Here is a 16175-nt window from a genome sequence, read left to right as displayed (position 1 = left end):
TGGATGATGATGTGCATAGACTATCAGCAATTGAACAAAATCACTATCTAGAACAAGTATCCATTGTCGAGGATTGATGACTTATTTGATCAGCTTCAAGGTGCCAAAGTATTTTCGAAGATCGATTTAAGGTCTGGTTTCCATTAGTTGAAGATTAGGTCATTGTATGACCCTTAGATAACTTTTCGGACTCGGTATGGGCATTATGAGTTAGTAGTGATGTCATTTGGGTTGACAAATGCCCTAGCAATATTTATGAATTTGATGAATCGAGTATTTAAGCCCTATTTGGCATATTTTGTAATCGTATTCAATGATCATATCTTGATCTACTCCCCCAGTCGAGAGGAGCATGAGCAACATCTTCAGATTGTACTTCAGACTCTGAGAGATAGTCAGTTATATGCCAAGTTTTCGAAGTGTGAGTTTTGGTTGGACTCAGTTGCCTTAAAGTGGATCCTAAGAAGATTGAGGTGGTTTCAAAGTTGGCCTAGACGTATACTTCAGCTACAGAGATTCAGAATTTTATGGGTTTGGCGGGTTATTATCGCCGGTTCGTGGAGGGGTTTTCATCCAAAGCAGGCCCATTGACCAGATTGACCCAGGAGGGTGCTCCATTCAGGTGATCCGATGAGTATGAGTTGAGCTTTCAGAAGCTCAAGACTGTTTTGACTATATCTCCAGTGTTGGTGTTGCACACAGGTTCAGGATCCTACACGGTGTATTGTGATGCATCGCATATTGGGCTCAGTGTAGTATTTATGCAGTATGGCGGGGTGATTGCATACGCGTTGCGGTATTTGAAGGTTCTCGAGAAGAATTACTTTGTTCATGACTTGGACTTGGCGGCGATTGTCCATGCATTGAAGATTTGGAGGCATTACCTCTATGGCATGTCGTGTGAGGTGTTCATGGATCATCGGAATCTACAGTATTTGTTCAAGCAAAAAGATCTCAACTTGAGGCAGAGGAGGTGGTTGGAGCTGTTGAAAGACTATGATATCACCATTTTGTATCATCCTAGAAAGGCCAATGTGGTGGCCGATGCCTTGAGTAGAAAGGCTATGAGTATGGGTAGCCTTGCGTATATTTCGATGGTGAGAGACCGCTTGTATCAGATGTTCAAGCCTTGGCCAATCAGTTCGTGAGGTTGTATATTTCGGAGCCCGGACGTGTTATAGCTTACACGGTCTCTCGGTATTCTTTGTATTAGCGCATTAGATAGAGTTAGTATGATGACCCCCATTTGCTTGTCCTTAAGGACACAGTGCGGCACGGTGGTGCCAAGCAGGTTACTATTAGAGATAATGGAGTGTTGCGGATGCAGGGTCAGATTTGTGTGCCCAATGTGGATGTGCTTCATGAGTTGATTCTCGAGGAGGCCTACAGTTTGCGGTATTCCATTCATTCGGATGCCGCCAAGATGTACCAGGATTTGCAGCATCATTATTGGAGGAGAAGAATGAAGAAGGGTATAATTACATATATGGCTCGGTGCTTGAATTGTCAGCAAGTAAAGTACGAGCATCAAAGGCCTGGCGGTTTACTTTAGAAACTTGAGATTCCCGAGTGGAAGTGAGAGTGTATTACCATGGATTTTATTGTTGGGCTCCCATGAATTTCGAAGAAATTCAACGCAGTATGGGTCATTGTAGATAGGTTGACCAAGTCGGCACATTTCATTCCAGTAGTAGTTACCTATTCTTCAGAGTGGTTGGTTGAGATCTATATCCGCGAGATCGTTCGTCTTCACGGTGTGCCGGTGTCCATCATTTCTAATCGGGGTACGCAATTCACATCGCACTTCTGGAGGGCCGTACACCGTAAGTTAGGCACAGGTTGAGTTGAATACAACATTTCACCCCTAGACGGATGGACAGTCCGAGCGCACCATTCAGATATTAGAGGATATGCTTCGCGCATGTGTTATGGATTTCGGGGTTTCTTGGGATCAATTATTTACGCTTGCAGAATTTTCCTACTACAACATCTACTAATTGAGTATTCACATGGCTCCCTATGAGGCATTATACAAGAGGCGGTGTCGTTCGCAAGTTGGTTGGTTTAAGTCGGGAGAGGCTCGATTGTTTGGTACCGATTTGGTTCAGGATGCCTTGGAAAAGGTCAAGATGATTCAGGATCGTCTTCGCATAGCTCAGTCTAGACAGAAGAGTTATGCCGATCGTAGAGTTCGTGATGTTGCATTCATGGTTGGAGAGTGGGTTTTGCTTTGAGTTTCACTCATGAAGTGTGTTATGAGGTTCGGAAAGAAGGGCAAGGTGAGCCCTAGGTATATGAGACCCTTTGAGATTCGTGAGGGGGTTGGTGAGGTGGCCTACAAGCTTTCACCACCACATAGATTATCAGCAGTTAACCCGGTGTTGCATGTCTCTATGCTCTGGAAGTATCACGGTGATCCATCCCATGTGTTAGATTTCTGCTCAGCCTAATTGGATAAGGATTTGACTTACAAGGAGGAGCCAGTGGCCATTCTAGACGGCACATCCAGAAGTTGAGGTCTAAGATTTATCCTTCAGTTAGAATACAGTGGAGAGGTCAGCTGATCGAGGCAGCCATGTGGGAGTCCGAGTTCGACATGCGGATTAGATACCCATACCTTTTCACCAGTTCAGGTACCTTTCTATGTCCGTTCGAGGACGAATGTTTATTTTAGATGTGGAGAATATGATGACCCGATAGGTTTGAGTTTTGGCCTTCATTTCTGAGTTTCGAGACCTCGAATAGATCTGTTTAGAATTTCTCAATTAGCGTGCGTAGTTCGTGTCTTTTTCCGAAAAAATTTTATGTGAAAAATTGAAAAACAAAATATGAATTTTAGCCTTAAAAATAATTTGAGTTGACTACGGTAAATATTTATATAAACAGGATCCGGATCAGTGTTTTGACGGTCCCTTGGGTCCGTATCTTGATTTGGGACTTGGGCGTATGCTTAGAATTGAATTCGTAAGTCCCTATCTTGATTTAATATAATTTGTTGAAAATTGGTAATTTAAAAGTTTAAAGAATTTTTAAGTTTGACCGTAGGTTGACTTTGTTACTACCGAGTTCATATTTTGGTTTTGAAACTTGGTATAGGTTCATTTCACTATTTTATGACTTGTCTACAAAATTTGGTGCAGAGCAGAGTTAATTTGATGTTATTACACTTGTGTGCAGGTTTGGTTTGGAGCCCGAGGGGCTCGGGTGAGTTTCGGATAGGCTACGGATCGAATTTTGGACTTAGAAGGTTGCTTTGTTTTTCACTGTTGCTGATGTCTGGTGTTTTGTTCTTCACGATCACGAAGCTACTCTCGCGATCGCGAAGGGTAACTTGGGCAGATGTGGTTTTTTATTCTACGCGGACGCGGAGAAGTGGTCGCAAACGCGAAGCATAAGAGGGATAACCCTTCGCGAACGCGATGGGTTAGTTGAGGATATGGGGGAGGTAAGGGTTGAACTACGTGAACGCGAGCCCAGGCTCGCGAACGCGAAGTTCAGGAGGGACAGGCCATCGCGAACGCGTGCAACCTCTTGCAAACGCGTAGGCCACTAGGTCCGCTGATCTTCGCGACTGCGTCGGGCCCTTAGCGAACGCGAAGAAGCCTTCACACCCAGAGATTAAAAGATCCCAAAGTCGGGATTTATCTCATTTTTTACCATTTACAAGTTTGAGCTCGGCCTATAGGCGATTTTGAAAAGGTTTTTCATCCCAACTTCATAGGTTAGTAGATTTTAACTCGTTTTATTCTATTTCCATCAACACCCTTTGATTTCTAACTTTTAATCTATGCTTTTTCATGCTAGAAATTAGGGAATTGGGTAGAAATTGGGGATTTTGAGAAATTGAGATTTAGACTTTGAGGTCGGATTTCGAAACTAATCAAATAATCGGGCTCGGGGATGAATGGGTAAATGAGTTTTGGTTCGAATCTCGAGTTTTGACCAAGTGGGCTCGGGGTTGACCTTTGTTGATATTTTTCAAAATCATTAAAGACTGAATCTTTTTAACTCGTGGGTAGTTTGTAAAGATTATTTTGAATTGTTTGAACTATATTTGGTTAGATTTGATTGGTTTGGAGGCTAATTCTAGAGGCAAAACCCCGGTTGATCTTTGATTTGATTGCAGAGTGAGGTAAGTATCGTGGTTAACTTTGACTTGAGGGATTAGGACTTGTTAGTCTATTTGCTACGTGTTTTATGTGTGGGAACAACATATATGTGAGGTAATGAGTACTTATACATTATTATTGAGTTAAGGCATGCGAGTGGAACTTGCTTCTTTGTATTTTATTGCGTTGTTAATTATGATATCCATACTTAGGTTAGATTATTACTTCTTTGATTATTTGTTTCGTTATTATTGCTTATTTCATAGTTGTTGAATATTTTTGAAAGTTAAAGTTTGGTATCTTGGCATCATATATGACGTTAAATATATTCTCCGCGTTTTTTATTACTCGAATTCATATTATCATCATTATATGATGAGGAAGAGAGTAAAAGCACGAAGGGTGATGACGTGCCATTGCATTTACATTATTATTATTACATGGTGAGGACGAGAGTGAAAGCACGAAGGGTGATGCCGTGCCATTTATCTCATTTATTTATTATAACATGGTGAGGAAGAGAGTAAAAGCACAAAAGGTGATATTGTGCCATTCATCTTATTTATTCATTGTTGCATGGTGAGGATGAGAGTAAAAGCACGAAGGGTGATGCCGTGCCATTTTATTTTACTTATATCATCATTACATGATGAGAACGAGAGTAAAAGCACCAAGGGAGATGTCGTGCCATTTTCATATCATTGGTTTAACTGATTTACCGGTTGATGAATTACTTGGTTATTTCGTGATTTCGTACATGTCGTAGTTGTTATATTTTTCCCCTTCTTGCATGTCCCCTCCAAGTTTGTACGTTATCATTCTCTGTTATTGTTGCTGCTTTATATACACTTGTACAACTTTATTTACATAGGTATCTTGTCATAGCCCTGTTACTACCTCGTCGAGGTTAGGCTCGATACTTACGGAGTACATTGGGTCGGTTGTACTCATACTACACTTCTGCACTTCTTATGCAGATACTGGTATTGGTCCCAGCAGTGTGTGAGGTGCGTCAGCTCGGATCATTGCTTATGGAGACTCAAGGTAGATCTGTTGGCGTCCGCAGACCTTGAAGTCCCCTTCCTTTTCTCACTTTTACTGTTCATTTCCTTCGAAACAGTTGTATTTATTTCAGACTTTGTTTGTACACGTCTAGTTGCTCGTGTACTCGTGACTCCGGATTTTCGGGAGTAGATATTATCACGTGACTTATATTAGTACTGTGTTAGATTGGGTTTCTATTTCTCGTTGTATATCACCATTGTATTTTTAACTGTCAAAAATTGATTATTTAACTATTTCACGTCGACTTGCCTAGAAAGTGGATGTTAGGCGCTATCACGACCTGGGGTTGGGATTCCATGTCGTGACATTACGAGGTATAATAAATTTTTGCTGCATGTAAGGACCTTTGAATTCTAAATAATTGGTTATATGTAAGCTTTTAGGCTTTGAAGATGACTAATTTAATTATGGTTGATTTAGTAAAAGCTTTAATTAAGCTTTTTATTTAGCTTTTTTCCTCCCTATTTCAGCACATAATAGCTCAATATTTGTCCGATCGCAACAAAACCATACAAGAAAGTAAAACAAATCACAAAATACATTTAAAAAAAGGTTAAATCTCCATGCATGCAATTTCATTATATGCATAGGCATCTTAAGTAAAAAAAAAAATGAAGAAGAGGAGGAAATTACGTACATGTCTTTCTAATTCAAGTCGGATCAACTTTCTAGGGTTAGCGTATGTGTAGAGCAACACTTTAAGCTGCATATCACCAAAAGTCTAAAACTAATGCAACTTGCAAGCAAAAATTATGAAAGAGGAAATTAAAGTACTTTGGAAAATTTTGAAATGTTTCTTTTAAAAATTAACAAAATCTTGAATTCGTTTGAAAACTTGTTCCTTAAGAACTCCACGAAGTAAACAAATACTGTTTCTAAGTGAAAAAGAAAATGTACGTATATGACTGGTTTAAAAATATGTCACTAAATCCTATTTTAATTTGTAATTAAACGATGTGTCTAACACAAGATGTGTCTAACACAAGAAATTCATTTGATATTGCAACTCGTTGAATTAATTTGTTTTGTTTATTTCATTAGTTGAAGAATGGTGTGCATTGCAAGATTAACTCTACGACCATATAAGAGATTAAGATAAAGGAATAACTCATAGTAGTTTTCTATTAATAATGAGATTGAGTTTGAAAACATTCAAGAAAAAGTTTCATATTTTTTAAATAAACACTTGAAAATTAAAAAAGAAAATCCAAATTAATATTTTTCAAATAATCTGAAACAACGCATTAATGTACCACCAAAGATTATTGTAAGTGTAAAATATTCTTTCATCTCTAATTAGCGAATTATAAAAGATCTTGATAGAAAGCGCTTTACCTTAGATTGCATTATAATCAAAGTAGGAAATTTCGATGCGAATTTAGTACCCATTTGTCCATGGACATTTTTTTCTTTTTTTCAAAAAATGTGTATGTCCATGAAATTTTGTAAGTTTTTGAAAAAAATTTAAAATTGAGTTTTTCAAAACCACTTTTTCAAAACTTTTTGTTTCTCCGCTTATAAAATTATAATATTTTTTTCAAATAAAATACATGTCAAAACATAATTTAAAATTCCAAATACTATTTTCAACTTAACTCCAAATTACTTTTTTTTCAAAAATTACAACTTTTATGTCTTATTAGATTAATCGTGAGTTAGAAAGAAAATAAATTGTGAGGCCAGTATTATTCCACTTAGAAATTTGTGGTAATAAGACAACCAGACATTCCTTTCATGCACAAAACTTTAAGCTTTCCGTCTCCAGACACCATGAAAATACCAACCACTAGAGGCTTAGCTACAAACTCTACAGCTCCATTCTTGAGCAGAATCTCAAAATCAGCTTCAGCACTTAAATGGGTTCCTCAATATCAGCCTTGTTGGGTCGAATTTCGGGTCTCCTTGTCAAACGGGTCAGCTCGTTGCACTAATTCATCAGTTCATGCGTCATCCCCTGCTATTCAGTCGGACTTTAATTCAAACATACTGCATATTCCAAAAGCAAAGTTACAACTTGTAGAGGAAACTGTAGAGAAGGTGAACTATGGTTTTTCGTTTGAATAAGTACACCCTTTGACCCATTTTATGTGATGAAGTTTGTCTGAAATACGGAGTTTAAACAAGAAATAACAATTTTTAAATTTTGTAGTTTAAAACAGGTAATAGATATTCGTGTGACTAATAATTCTCTAACTAAAAGTAAAATGAAAAGTTAAAAGTAATTATTTTAAAATATAGAAATGTTATTCTTTTTTATAGGGCAGATTAAAAAGGAAAGTATGTCAAATAATTATCCCGATTTTCTTTTGTTTTTTCCTTTTCCTTGTAGGTTATATACAGCTGTCGGTTTTTTGCTATTCTTGCAGTCTGGGGTTCATTGATCGGCTCATTTCTCTGTTTTATCAAGGTACTATTTTTATATTTCCATCATTTTATCCTTAATAATTGAAAATCTGATTCATTTGTTTTTGTTTAGTGAAAGTGGATAAGTAGTTTGTGATTTTAAGAGTGATGCCTAAGCTGTACTTACGAGCTAGTTCAAGCAGTTCAGTTTTTTCATCATTGTTGCAATTTGGAACTTTAGATATTCTCTTATGTCGTGTAAATGTTGTCCTATTTTTCTATATTTAGCAGCCTGGAAATCTGGTGTGATTAATGAATCAAGAAAAGAATAAATTATTGTAACATTATTAATTTGGATCAATCAAACTTGTTGGGGACGAAAAACTGTAGAATATTAATCTTTGAGATTGTAAGCTTTGAGTAACCCTGCTCGGGCTACTCTCATGGGGTTAGAAATGAAGACATTAGGCAATACTCACCTCATCAGCTGACTTTTTGGGTTCATTTAGGCCCAAGGGTCATTATCTTCACATGGTATCAGAGCCAAACATATCAATTCATGTTTCTCAATGTTGGGCCCCCATCATCCACGCTTCAAATAAGTCTTGAGTGCGTGTGGGAGTGTTAAGTCTCACATTGGTTAAAGGAATGGGTTGTGATCTCCTTATATGGTCCCGGGGATCCCTTAGTAAGCTAGCTTTTGGGATTGAGTTAGGACTTAGGCCCAAGAGCCATATCTTAACATACCTTCACTCCTTCCCAATTTTGCAAGAATATTTGGTTGATAATTTTGCAAGAATAGTTGGTTGACTATTGATCGATTTTGATTGGTTTTGATAAACGAAATTATGTGAAATGCAAGAACTTTGTAAGATGACGCATCATGAAGACTTCCATGTTGATGGTCTTACATATATGCAGGCTCATCCGTTGAATACATAAAGACTCTTTCCCAGAACTTGACCTCTAAGTTACTATGTAGCCCTTACTTTGCATTAGAACTGTCCTCTACATTGCTATGCTTGAATCTAAGAAGAGAAAGTGTGGTGTATCAGATGCAAAAGTTCAGTTTTGCATTCATCAATTTTTTCTTTCTTTCTTTATTCTCCCTGTGCTTTGAATTCCTGAACAATTTTCCTTGGAGGTGAGATTTCAGCTTAATGGCCAGGCTACACATGTAAGAATTAATGCTTTTTCATAGCACTTTTGAAAGCCTGTCTGAAGAAGACAGAAATTCTACGCCAGATAGTTGTAAAATATAGCATCATTTACCGTAGATCTCCCAGCTCTCCCAAGCTTTGTTATTATTTTGTAGCAAAATTATAGGTGCTTTTTGATGCAATAAATATCAAGAAGGTTTTGCTAAATGATTGTTCTAATTTTTTTTTCATATGTAGGGTTGCACTTATGTAATATCATCATTCCAAGAATACTTCACAAGCCAAGCAAAGGTCATACTGTTTCTTGTTGAGGCTATCGGTATGTTTATAATTAACATTTTACATTTCTGACTCATGCATATAGCTTTCTCATGTTCCTTTCTTTGCCCTCTGAGTACTGATTTCATTATGATGCACAGAGAGCCACAGTACCTCCTAACGATGCTCATTTCTTATTGTAATGATGGTCTCTTTAGGAGCATTAATCGACGAGTTTTCACTCCATTTATACAATAAATTTGAGGCTCTTTTATAATGTCACTGCATGTGGAGGTTCTCAATAAGGTGTAAACAAGAAGAGAGGCAAAAGGGAATCCTTCGAGTACTATGAGAGTGGCAATGTAAACACCATGAAACTCATGTGTTGAAATTATCCTTTTTTCCTTCCGACCAGTCAGCTGGTTGAGCAGTATGACACTTCTAAAGAACTTCTGGGAGATACTTTCTTCAAGAAAAATGATTGAAGTAATTTTATTTTGAATCGTTGTTAGGTCTAATTCCTGTTACTTAGGTTAGATTTATTTGTAACTGCATATTTACAGTATGTGTGATTAGTTGGACCCTGAAACCAGTAGATAGCCTGGCTGCTATAAGTCGTGGTCTAGCGCATTGACTGCTTTTGATACTGGAAAAATAACTCAAATGGTCTAACCTAAACTTCCAGAGCAGACCCTTTAGGCCTTGAACATCATTCCCCTGTCAAAATACCCTTTGATGACCCAGGCACAAAATAAAGCATTGCAAATTGAAGAGTAGTTCGTAATGGAATATTTCTGGCATGTTGTGCTGATACCACTAAAGAACCAAAAGATCTTCAGGCTCTATTTGGTGTTTTATGTGAGCCGATAAGCCGAGTGATGTGTCAGCGCTACTAATTGAGTGCCAGCACCTAGTTGTGTTGTCAATAAGAAGGTAGTCGGCGCCTTTCGTAGCACTTTCTATTTCTGGTTAGCGTTGTTTTTTTGTTGCAGCTAGCCCGCTTGACTAGTAAGATAGAAAGTGCCTTTCTCGCTTGTTTAGTAACTCTTTCTATTTCTTTTCTATATATGGAAAGTTGAAAAATTATCATATAATAATCCAGATATTGCAATAGAAAAGAAATAAGGGAGGTTTGTGATGATTTTTCAATCTTTTCTACTAGGTAGAAGGGCATGATCATTTCACAAATTTTTACACTTTTGGGCACTTGTGTTGTAGGGAAACTCCAATTTTATGCCCATGATATTCAGAGTAGTGCTCTCCGCCTCGAGTTATCTAGTAGTAGCACATTTAAACCATTTTTTAAGAGAGCCATCCAACTTCATTATTTTCTGGGATAAGTTGTGTAAACAAACAACAATAAGACCAATAGTTGTAAACCACCAGAGACATCAGGGTTGGCAAGAAAGTGGTTCTGCTGCTTGACATTTGGAGGATCTATTTCTTCTTTATATGCTGGTTGGGAGGGGGGGGGGGGGTTGTAACAATGTGAGAGTGCTCTCACTCAATATCTGCGCATAAATGGATTAAAAAGTTGCATTCTCATAAGATCCAAATGACTTGGTGGAATACATTTTCAAGCTAGGAGTTTGGATCCTCTATGGCATGACGAGTGAAGCTTAAAAATTGGACCAAAGGTGCTGAAAAGCTCAGAAATTTAGATTGTGCTTGCGAAAAATATATTCTGCATGATCCCACTGACTGTTGATGAGATACTTTCAAAGCTACTGACAGGCACTATATATGGAAATGACATATATATATATTTTTCAAACTTCATAGAACATCACCCTTCACCTCTAAATAGAAGTTCAGTTTTTATGCATGATTGAATAAATCATTGCTCGTTCTTCTGTGTCCATGCTTTATGATTTACTAACTGGTTTTCTATTTCTCATCTAGATATATATCTGTTAGGAACAGTGATGTTAGTCTTTGGCATGGGTCTCTATGAGCTCTTCATCAGCAACCTTGACAAGTCAAAATCAATGTCAGAGGAAAGAACTCCATATAGATCAAATCTTTTCGGGATATTCACTCTAAAGGTTAGACTGATTATCTTCAAGACCGTCTTTCTTGGATCTAACAACTGCATATTGGTGCCAATTTTCCAATGCAAGATTCTGTTGCACAGATGACATATTCGTGTTTCTTGCACAGAACATCTGATTCATCTATTTTGTACTTGTCAACTCAATTGTCAGGAACGGCCAAAATGGTTGGAGATAAAAACTGTTAGTGGGTTGAAGACCAAAATTGGTCATGTAATCGTAATGCTTCTTCTCATTGGTTTGTTCGAGAAGAGTAAGAAGGCTGTTATACACACACCATTAGATCTGCTTTGCTTCTCAGCTTCAGTGTTGCTTTGCTCTGGCTGCCTGTTTCTGCTTTCTAGACTCACCGAGGAGAATTGATCAGTTTACAGTTTTGTACAGTCCAAAATATTTTAGTAGACTGGTGTGGGGAAATCTTGCCTGAGCTTAACATGTATTTTTTCATGTCCACATGCATATGTACAGTATGTGTGCAACTGAGGAGTGATATAAAATAACAATCTCCTGCTTAATTTTTCTCCATTTTTTTGGGTTCCTGTTCAGTTTATTCTAGTCTGAATTTATGATTCAGAGCCTGTATAATCTTGTAAAGACTTGCTTCCTTGTCTTTGGCAGACTTTGTATCCTTAACCATACAAACAGGACTTTTTCTCCTTGCACTTATTAAGCAAGAAGTACTAACATTTTACTCCCTCCCTTCCAATTTATATGACCCTTGTCGCTTTTCGAGATTCCAATTCTTAAATTTTGACCATGTTTTAGATATAGAATGTTTTAGTGTTTCGAAATAAAATTTACATATTTGGAAACTTTGTAAAAAGTACTACAAGTCACTAACAATCAAAGAATAATTCGTTTGACCGTAAATTGGGACGGAAAGAGTATCTGGCAGTTCTAAAGGTTAGAAGGGTGGAAAAGAAAAAAAGAAAGAGAGGGAGAACTGAAAAAATCAATAGATAGATTTGTGGATTTGATCAAGCTTTCAAGTGGTGAAAGACCACTTTAACCTTAATTAATACAATTCAATTACATCCAAAAAATAATAAATTTGAACTTGTTTAAGCTAGTTTTCCGTAAGTAAGACTATGCATTGTTAGTTTTAAGCTCCTTGCAACATTCATAAAGAAGTGAAGTTGAAAAAATGAGTATTTAAAAAGAGTATTTGGAAGTTACTTTTTCTTCAACCATTGATCATCCGATGACAGCCTTTAACCGATACTATAGCCTCCTTGCCAACATAAACCCATGTCTCTTCAAGTCTTTCTTCATGTTAAAATATACCAAAAGATTTTTTTTTTATACGTCGGTATATATAAATTAAATCTGAAAAAGAAACAAACATTATTAAAAAATTGTTATTAGTTATGAACTTTGTCTCTAATCTATCGCAAAATCTCTTGTAGCTAAAAGAAATTTTTGATAATTTATCGCTAAATTTAATTAGCGACGAATTTTGTTGTTTAGCTACAGTGTTAGTCCGTCACTAATTCTTATTTTTATAGTAGTAAAATAGTTAGCCGGATTTAACTTTTGTGACTAATTGTTTTGTAGCTTTTTACTTCATAAGTTAAAGTGATCTATAATAATATTATCTACAGTAATCCTGAATTGTGAACCTAAAAATATCAGCTAACTAATTTAATTTATTACAGCCATTAAAATAAACTAATAGTGCAAAATGCTATTTACACCATAGGCATGTATATAAGTTGAATCCAACTTAGCCATAAACCAACTCCTCACTCTACAACAACGTGCCCTACCCTGTCACATCAGGTGGATCTATTGGTTACGAGTTTACATGAACCCGTTAGATTTTGTCTGGACCATATATATTATATATAAGTTTATTAAAAATACATAAATATTTGTGATCAACTCAGAGATCATTTTACAAAATACATAAATTTTAAATTCTGAATCCGCATCTGTGATACATATATAAGTTATATATCCCAACCCCACCCCGCTCCATCCTCTCAAGTCTCATCAACAAAAAGAACCATTGTAACAGTTAAGAGTTGACCAGATTGGGATTTAATCAAAAGACTTTCTTTTAAGTAAAATCAAGAAATGATACCTCTCTTTTTCAAGAAAACCAATCCAAAGGCTTCTAAGAAAAAGGTGAAGTAGCAACCACAAGGCAAGAAACGAAAGTACCAACCAATTAGAGGCAGCTCGCACCTAAACTATTTTGAGTAATCTTCAAGCTGATTCTTCCTTTCCTCTTTCAACTTTCTTTACTCTCCCTTCTCATTGAAAGCCGCCCCAAAAAGGAAAGAATCATCTCTCTTATGGAAAAACACCAAGTCATATTTCCATTGCTTGTCTTCTTTGTTATTGCCCTTGGTTTTATCTCCTTCTCTCTTTTCATAGCTGCTGAATTCAAGAAATCAAAGGTATGTCTATTACATTCACTTTTCTTGGATCTTTTTTTAATGAGATTTTCAGTATTTCCATATCATCAAATTGTTGCAGACATAATTAAGGAAGTAAAAGTTGTGTCGATCTGTCTCTATCAGTTTAAGGTTTTAAATGAGATGGTCGAACACTCCAACACAAATTTCGTTCTGATCCATTGCAGAAGAAAGATCTGAGACTAGATGGGAAGTACTGTTACTTCCCTGGAAGCGCGGCGTTTGGATTGGGAATTGCAGCTTTAACATGTTTATTCATTGCTCAATTCATTGGAAACTTGCTAATATGCAGAAAGTTGTTCTCAAGGGATAAAACTGAAAACAGTTCCAAGGTTGAGAAGAAGTCCCTCATTGCTGGCCTCTTTTTGGCACTTTCTTGGTAGGTCAAAAAACGTATTCGCAATTTTTACATCAATGAATATAAGATATGTATTTCGTATATAATTTCTTATCACTAAGTTGATGTGTATTCTGCTTTAATATTTGATTCATAAGGTTAAATTGTTAAATTTGGTGTAAACACATAATAATTTTTCTTTACTTTCCTAGCTTTTATTGACCTTAATCACTTATGAAATCAAGGGAGAGTCTCTTGCATCGAATTTTACCCTAATAAAAGCTGGAGAATTGACAATATTAAAGCAAAAATCATGCTGCTTGAGTAAAGTACATGTGTCAGAGAAGTGAACATAAATAAATTCCTCTATTAGAATATCTCTGAGATATCATTGCCCGCAAAATCTGCCAATTGTTTCCGATACTTTTCTTCTCAAATAGTAATATTTAAAAGGAAATATTTTTATATATATATATATATATATATATATATATATATATATATATATATATATATATATATATATATATTTATATTACAAGCCAATTACTATCTTTTGCAGATTACAGTTTCATGTTGTTATTAAAAATTACTTGTAATTTTGATTTTTCAAATGATCTGAGGGCGTAAAAAAGGTTTAGTGCCCATGTACAGTAGCTAAACTCTAATTCATTTTCCTAGAAAAAATAATACTACATGCGAGGGAGTATCCATATGTTGTGACCTCATGTTCCTCTCTTTATATCACGTGTAATATTATATTTCTTAATACTATATGCTTAAATATATGTGTGCACCTAAGCTCATATGGTTCAATAATTATTGAGTGTACCTTTTATCACCGAAGTTAGCGTTTCAGTTCTCATTTTATAAGCATGTCTAGTGTCCCCTATTGTGTTTTAATTAAGTATATTTTCTTCTTCTCTTTTCTTCTTTTTCTATTTGATTTATTCATTCTAAATTGTAAAATCTAATACATTGAAATCCTTGATCTCCCTTTGTCATCACAAAATTTTATATCATTAAAATTAATAGCAGTGGATGATGTAACACGATTCGATGATCTCAACATTTTTTATACATAATATATAGGTATATATGTTAAAAATTACAAAAATTATAAGAATTTTTAAAATTTTAACCGATAATTCCTAAATGATAATGGATTCATGGTAAGAACCTAAAGGTTGAATCCATCAAATATAGATTCTATATTTACCTATTTATAATAGTGACTCATCTTCTTGAAATCTTAGATCCGCCTCTGACTACATGTGGTATATATAATTACCTACTAGTGAAAAATAGAGGGTCGATCATGGACAACTACGAATTATTATTTTTTTAAATGAACTGTTGAGCAGAGCCGGAGCTACTGTGTCGGTTACGGGTTCGGCCGAACCCAGTAGCTCTGATTCAAATCATTGATTTCTTTTACAATTTTCATTAAATATGAACAAATTATTAACCTAGAACCCTGTAACTTAAAAGGGTTACGATCCTGAACCCATAAGTTTGAAATACTGGCTCCGCCTATGTTGGTGAGTTCTCTGACACTTTGAGTAGTTGATTAATAAAAGGATCTTTATGTAAATAGCCGTTCAATTCACTGTTTACTGTTTATATATATATATATATATATATTACATCCGGTTATTTTATAGTTTAAGCGGTTAGGTAAATGACTATATATTTAGATTAATTCTTTCTAACCATAATATGATAAGCTAAACAAGTTGCAGAAATGGAATGGTGGGTGCAGGATCAGCTTTGGAATTGCTGTAATTTTAATAGGGGCATCCACAATCATGAGCAGAAATCAGCACTTTGGTGAAGGATGGTTAGATGGAGAATGCTACATAGTCAAAGATGGTGTCTACACTGGCTCAGCAATTTTAGTGTTGGTCACTTTAAGTTCAACTCTTGGTTCAGCCATCATGAAAATAAGGAAGAGGAATCAAGTTGAACAAGATAGGAAAGTGCTTCAGCAAGTACTTCAATAGAAAAGATAGAAGATTGGAAATCAAAAATCTCAAGGAGATGGTGTACTACTTTGGAACATTTTAAAGTTTTTCTGGAGGTAAAGGTGCTTCTTTTTCTTCTTGTTTTCTGACAAAAGATCCAAATTTAACTTTCTATTATACGAAATATTCCAATTCCATTCCGGTTATACTTTATGGTCCTTTATATCTTTGTTGTTAGAAAATTGTCTGTTAATTGCCTTTTTCTTTAACAACACTCTAGCGCATTCGTTGTTTGATAAAAAAATATAGATCTTGATTCTAATAATTAAATTTATATATATGAGGTTTAATCTTAGCTAACAATAATATCTCAAAGATGGAGTTCTCAAAAGTGCAATAAATACTAAGTAGGTATATCTTGATAACATCGGCAACATACAATCAATATTCAAGGAATCAAAGGCAATA

General features: G+C 35.8%; 2 protein-coding genes across 2 annotated transcripts; both read left to right on the top strand.

Annotated features, from left to right (window-relative positions):
* The first annotated feature begins 6906 nt into the window (after window positions 1-6906).
* LOC104086344 (uncharacterized) lies at window positions 6907-11652 on the top strand. The gene is made up of 5 exons (XM_070191962.1): window positions 6907-7211; window positions 7504-7581; window positions 8915-8996; window positions 10838-10980; window positions 11140-11652. The coding sequence occupies exons 1-5, from the start codon at window positions 6909-6911 to the stop codon at window positions 11347-11349; spliced, it is 816 nt and encodes a 271-aa protein (XP_070048063.1). The 5' UTR covers window positions 6907-6908; the 3' UTR covers window positions 11350-11652.
* Window positions 11653-12962: 1310 nt separating this feature from the next.
* LOC104103633 (protein MODIFYING WALL LIGNIN-1-like) lies at window positions 12963-15913 on the top strand. Its single transcript, XM_070192168.1, has 3 exons — window positions 12963-13388; window positions 13574-13785; window positions 15506-15913. Exons 1-3 carry the CDS (start codon window positions 13284-13286, stop codon window positions 15744-15746), a joined length of 558 nt encoding a protein of 185 aa, XP_070048269.1. The 5' UTR covers window positions 12963-13283; the 3' UTR covers window positions 15747-15913.
* The last annotated feature ends 262 nt before the right edge of the window (window positions 15914-16175 follow it).

This window comes from Nicotiana tomentosiformis, chromosome 12, assembly GCF_000390325.3.
Source record: "Nicotiana tomentosiformis chromosome 12, ASM39032v3, whole genome shotgun sequence".
NCBI lineage: Eukaryota > Viridiplantae > Streptophyta > Magnoliopsida > Solanales > Solanaceae > Nicotiana > Nicotiana tomentosiformis.
Note: the sequence above shows the minus strand (reverse complement) of the source record. Positions and strands in the feature narration are given on the sequence as shown.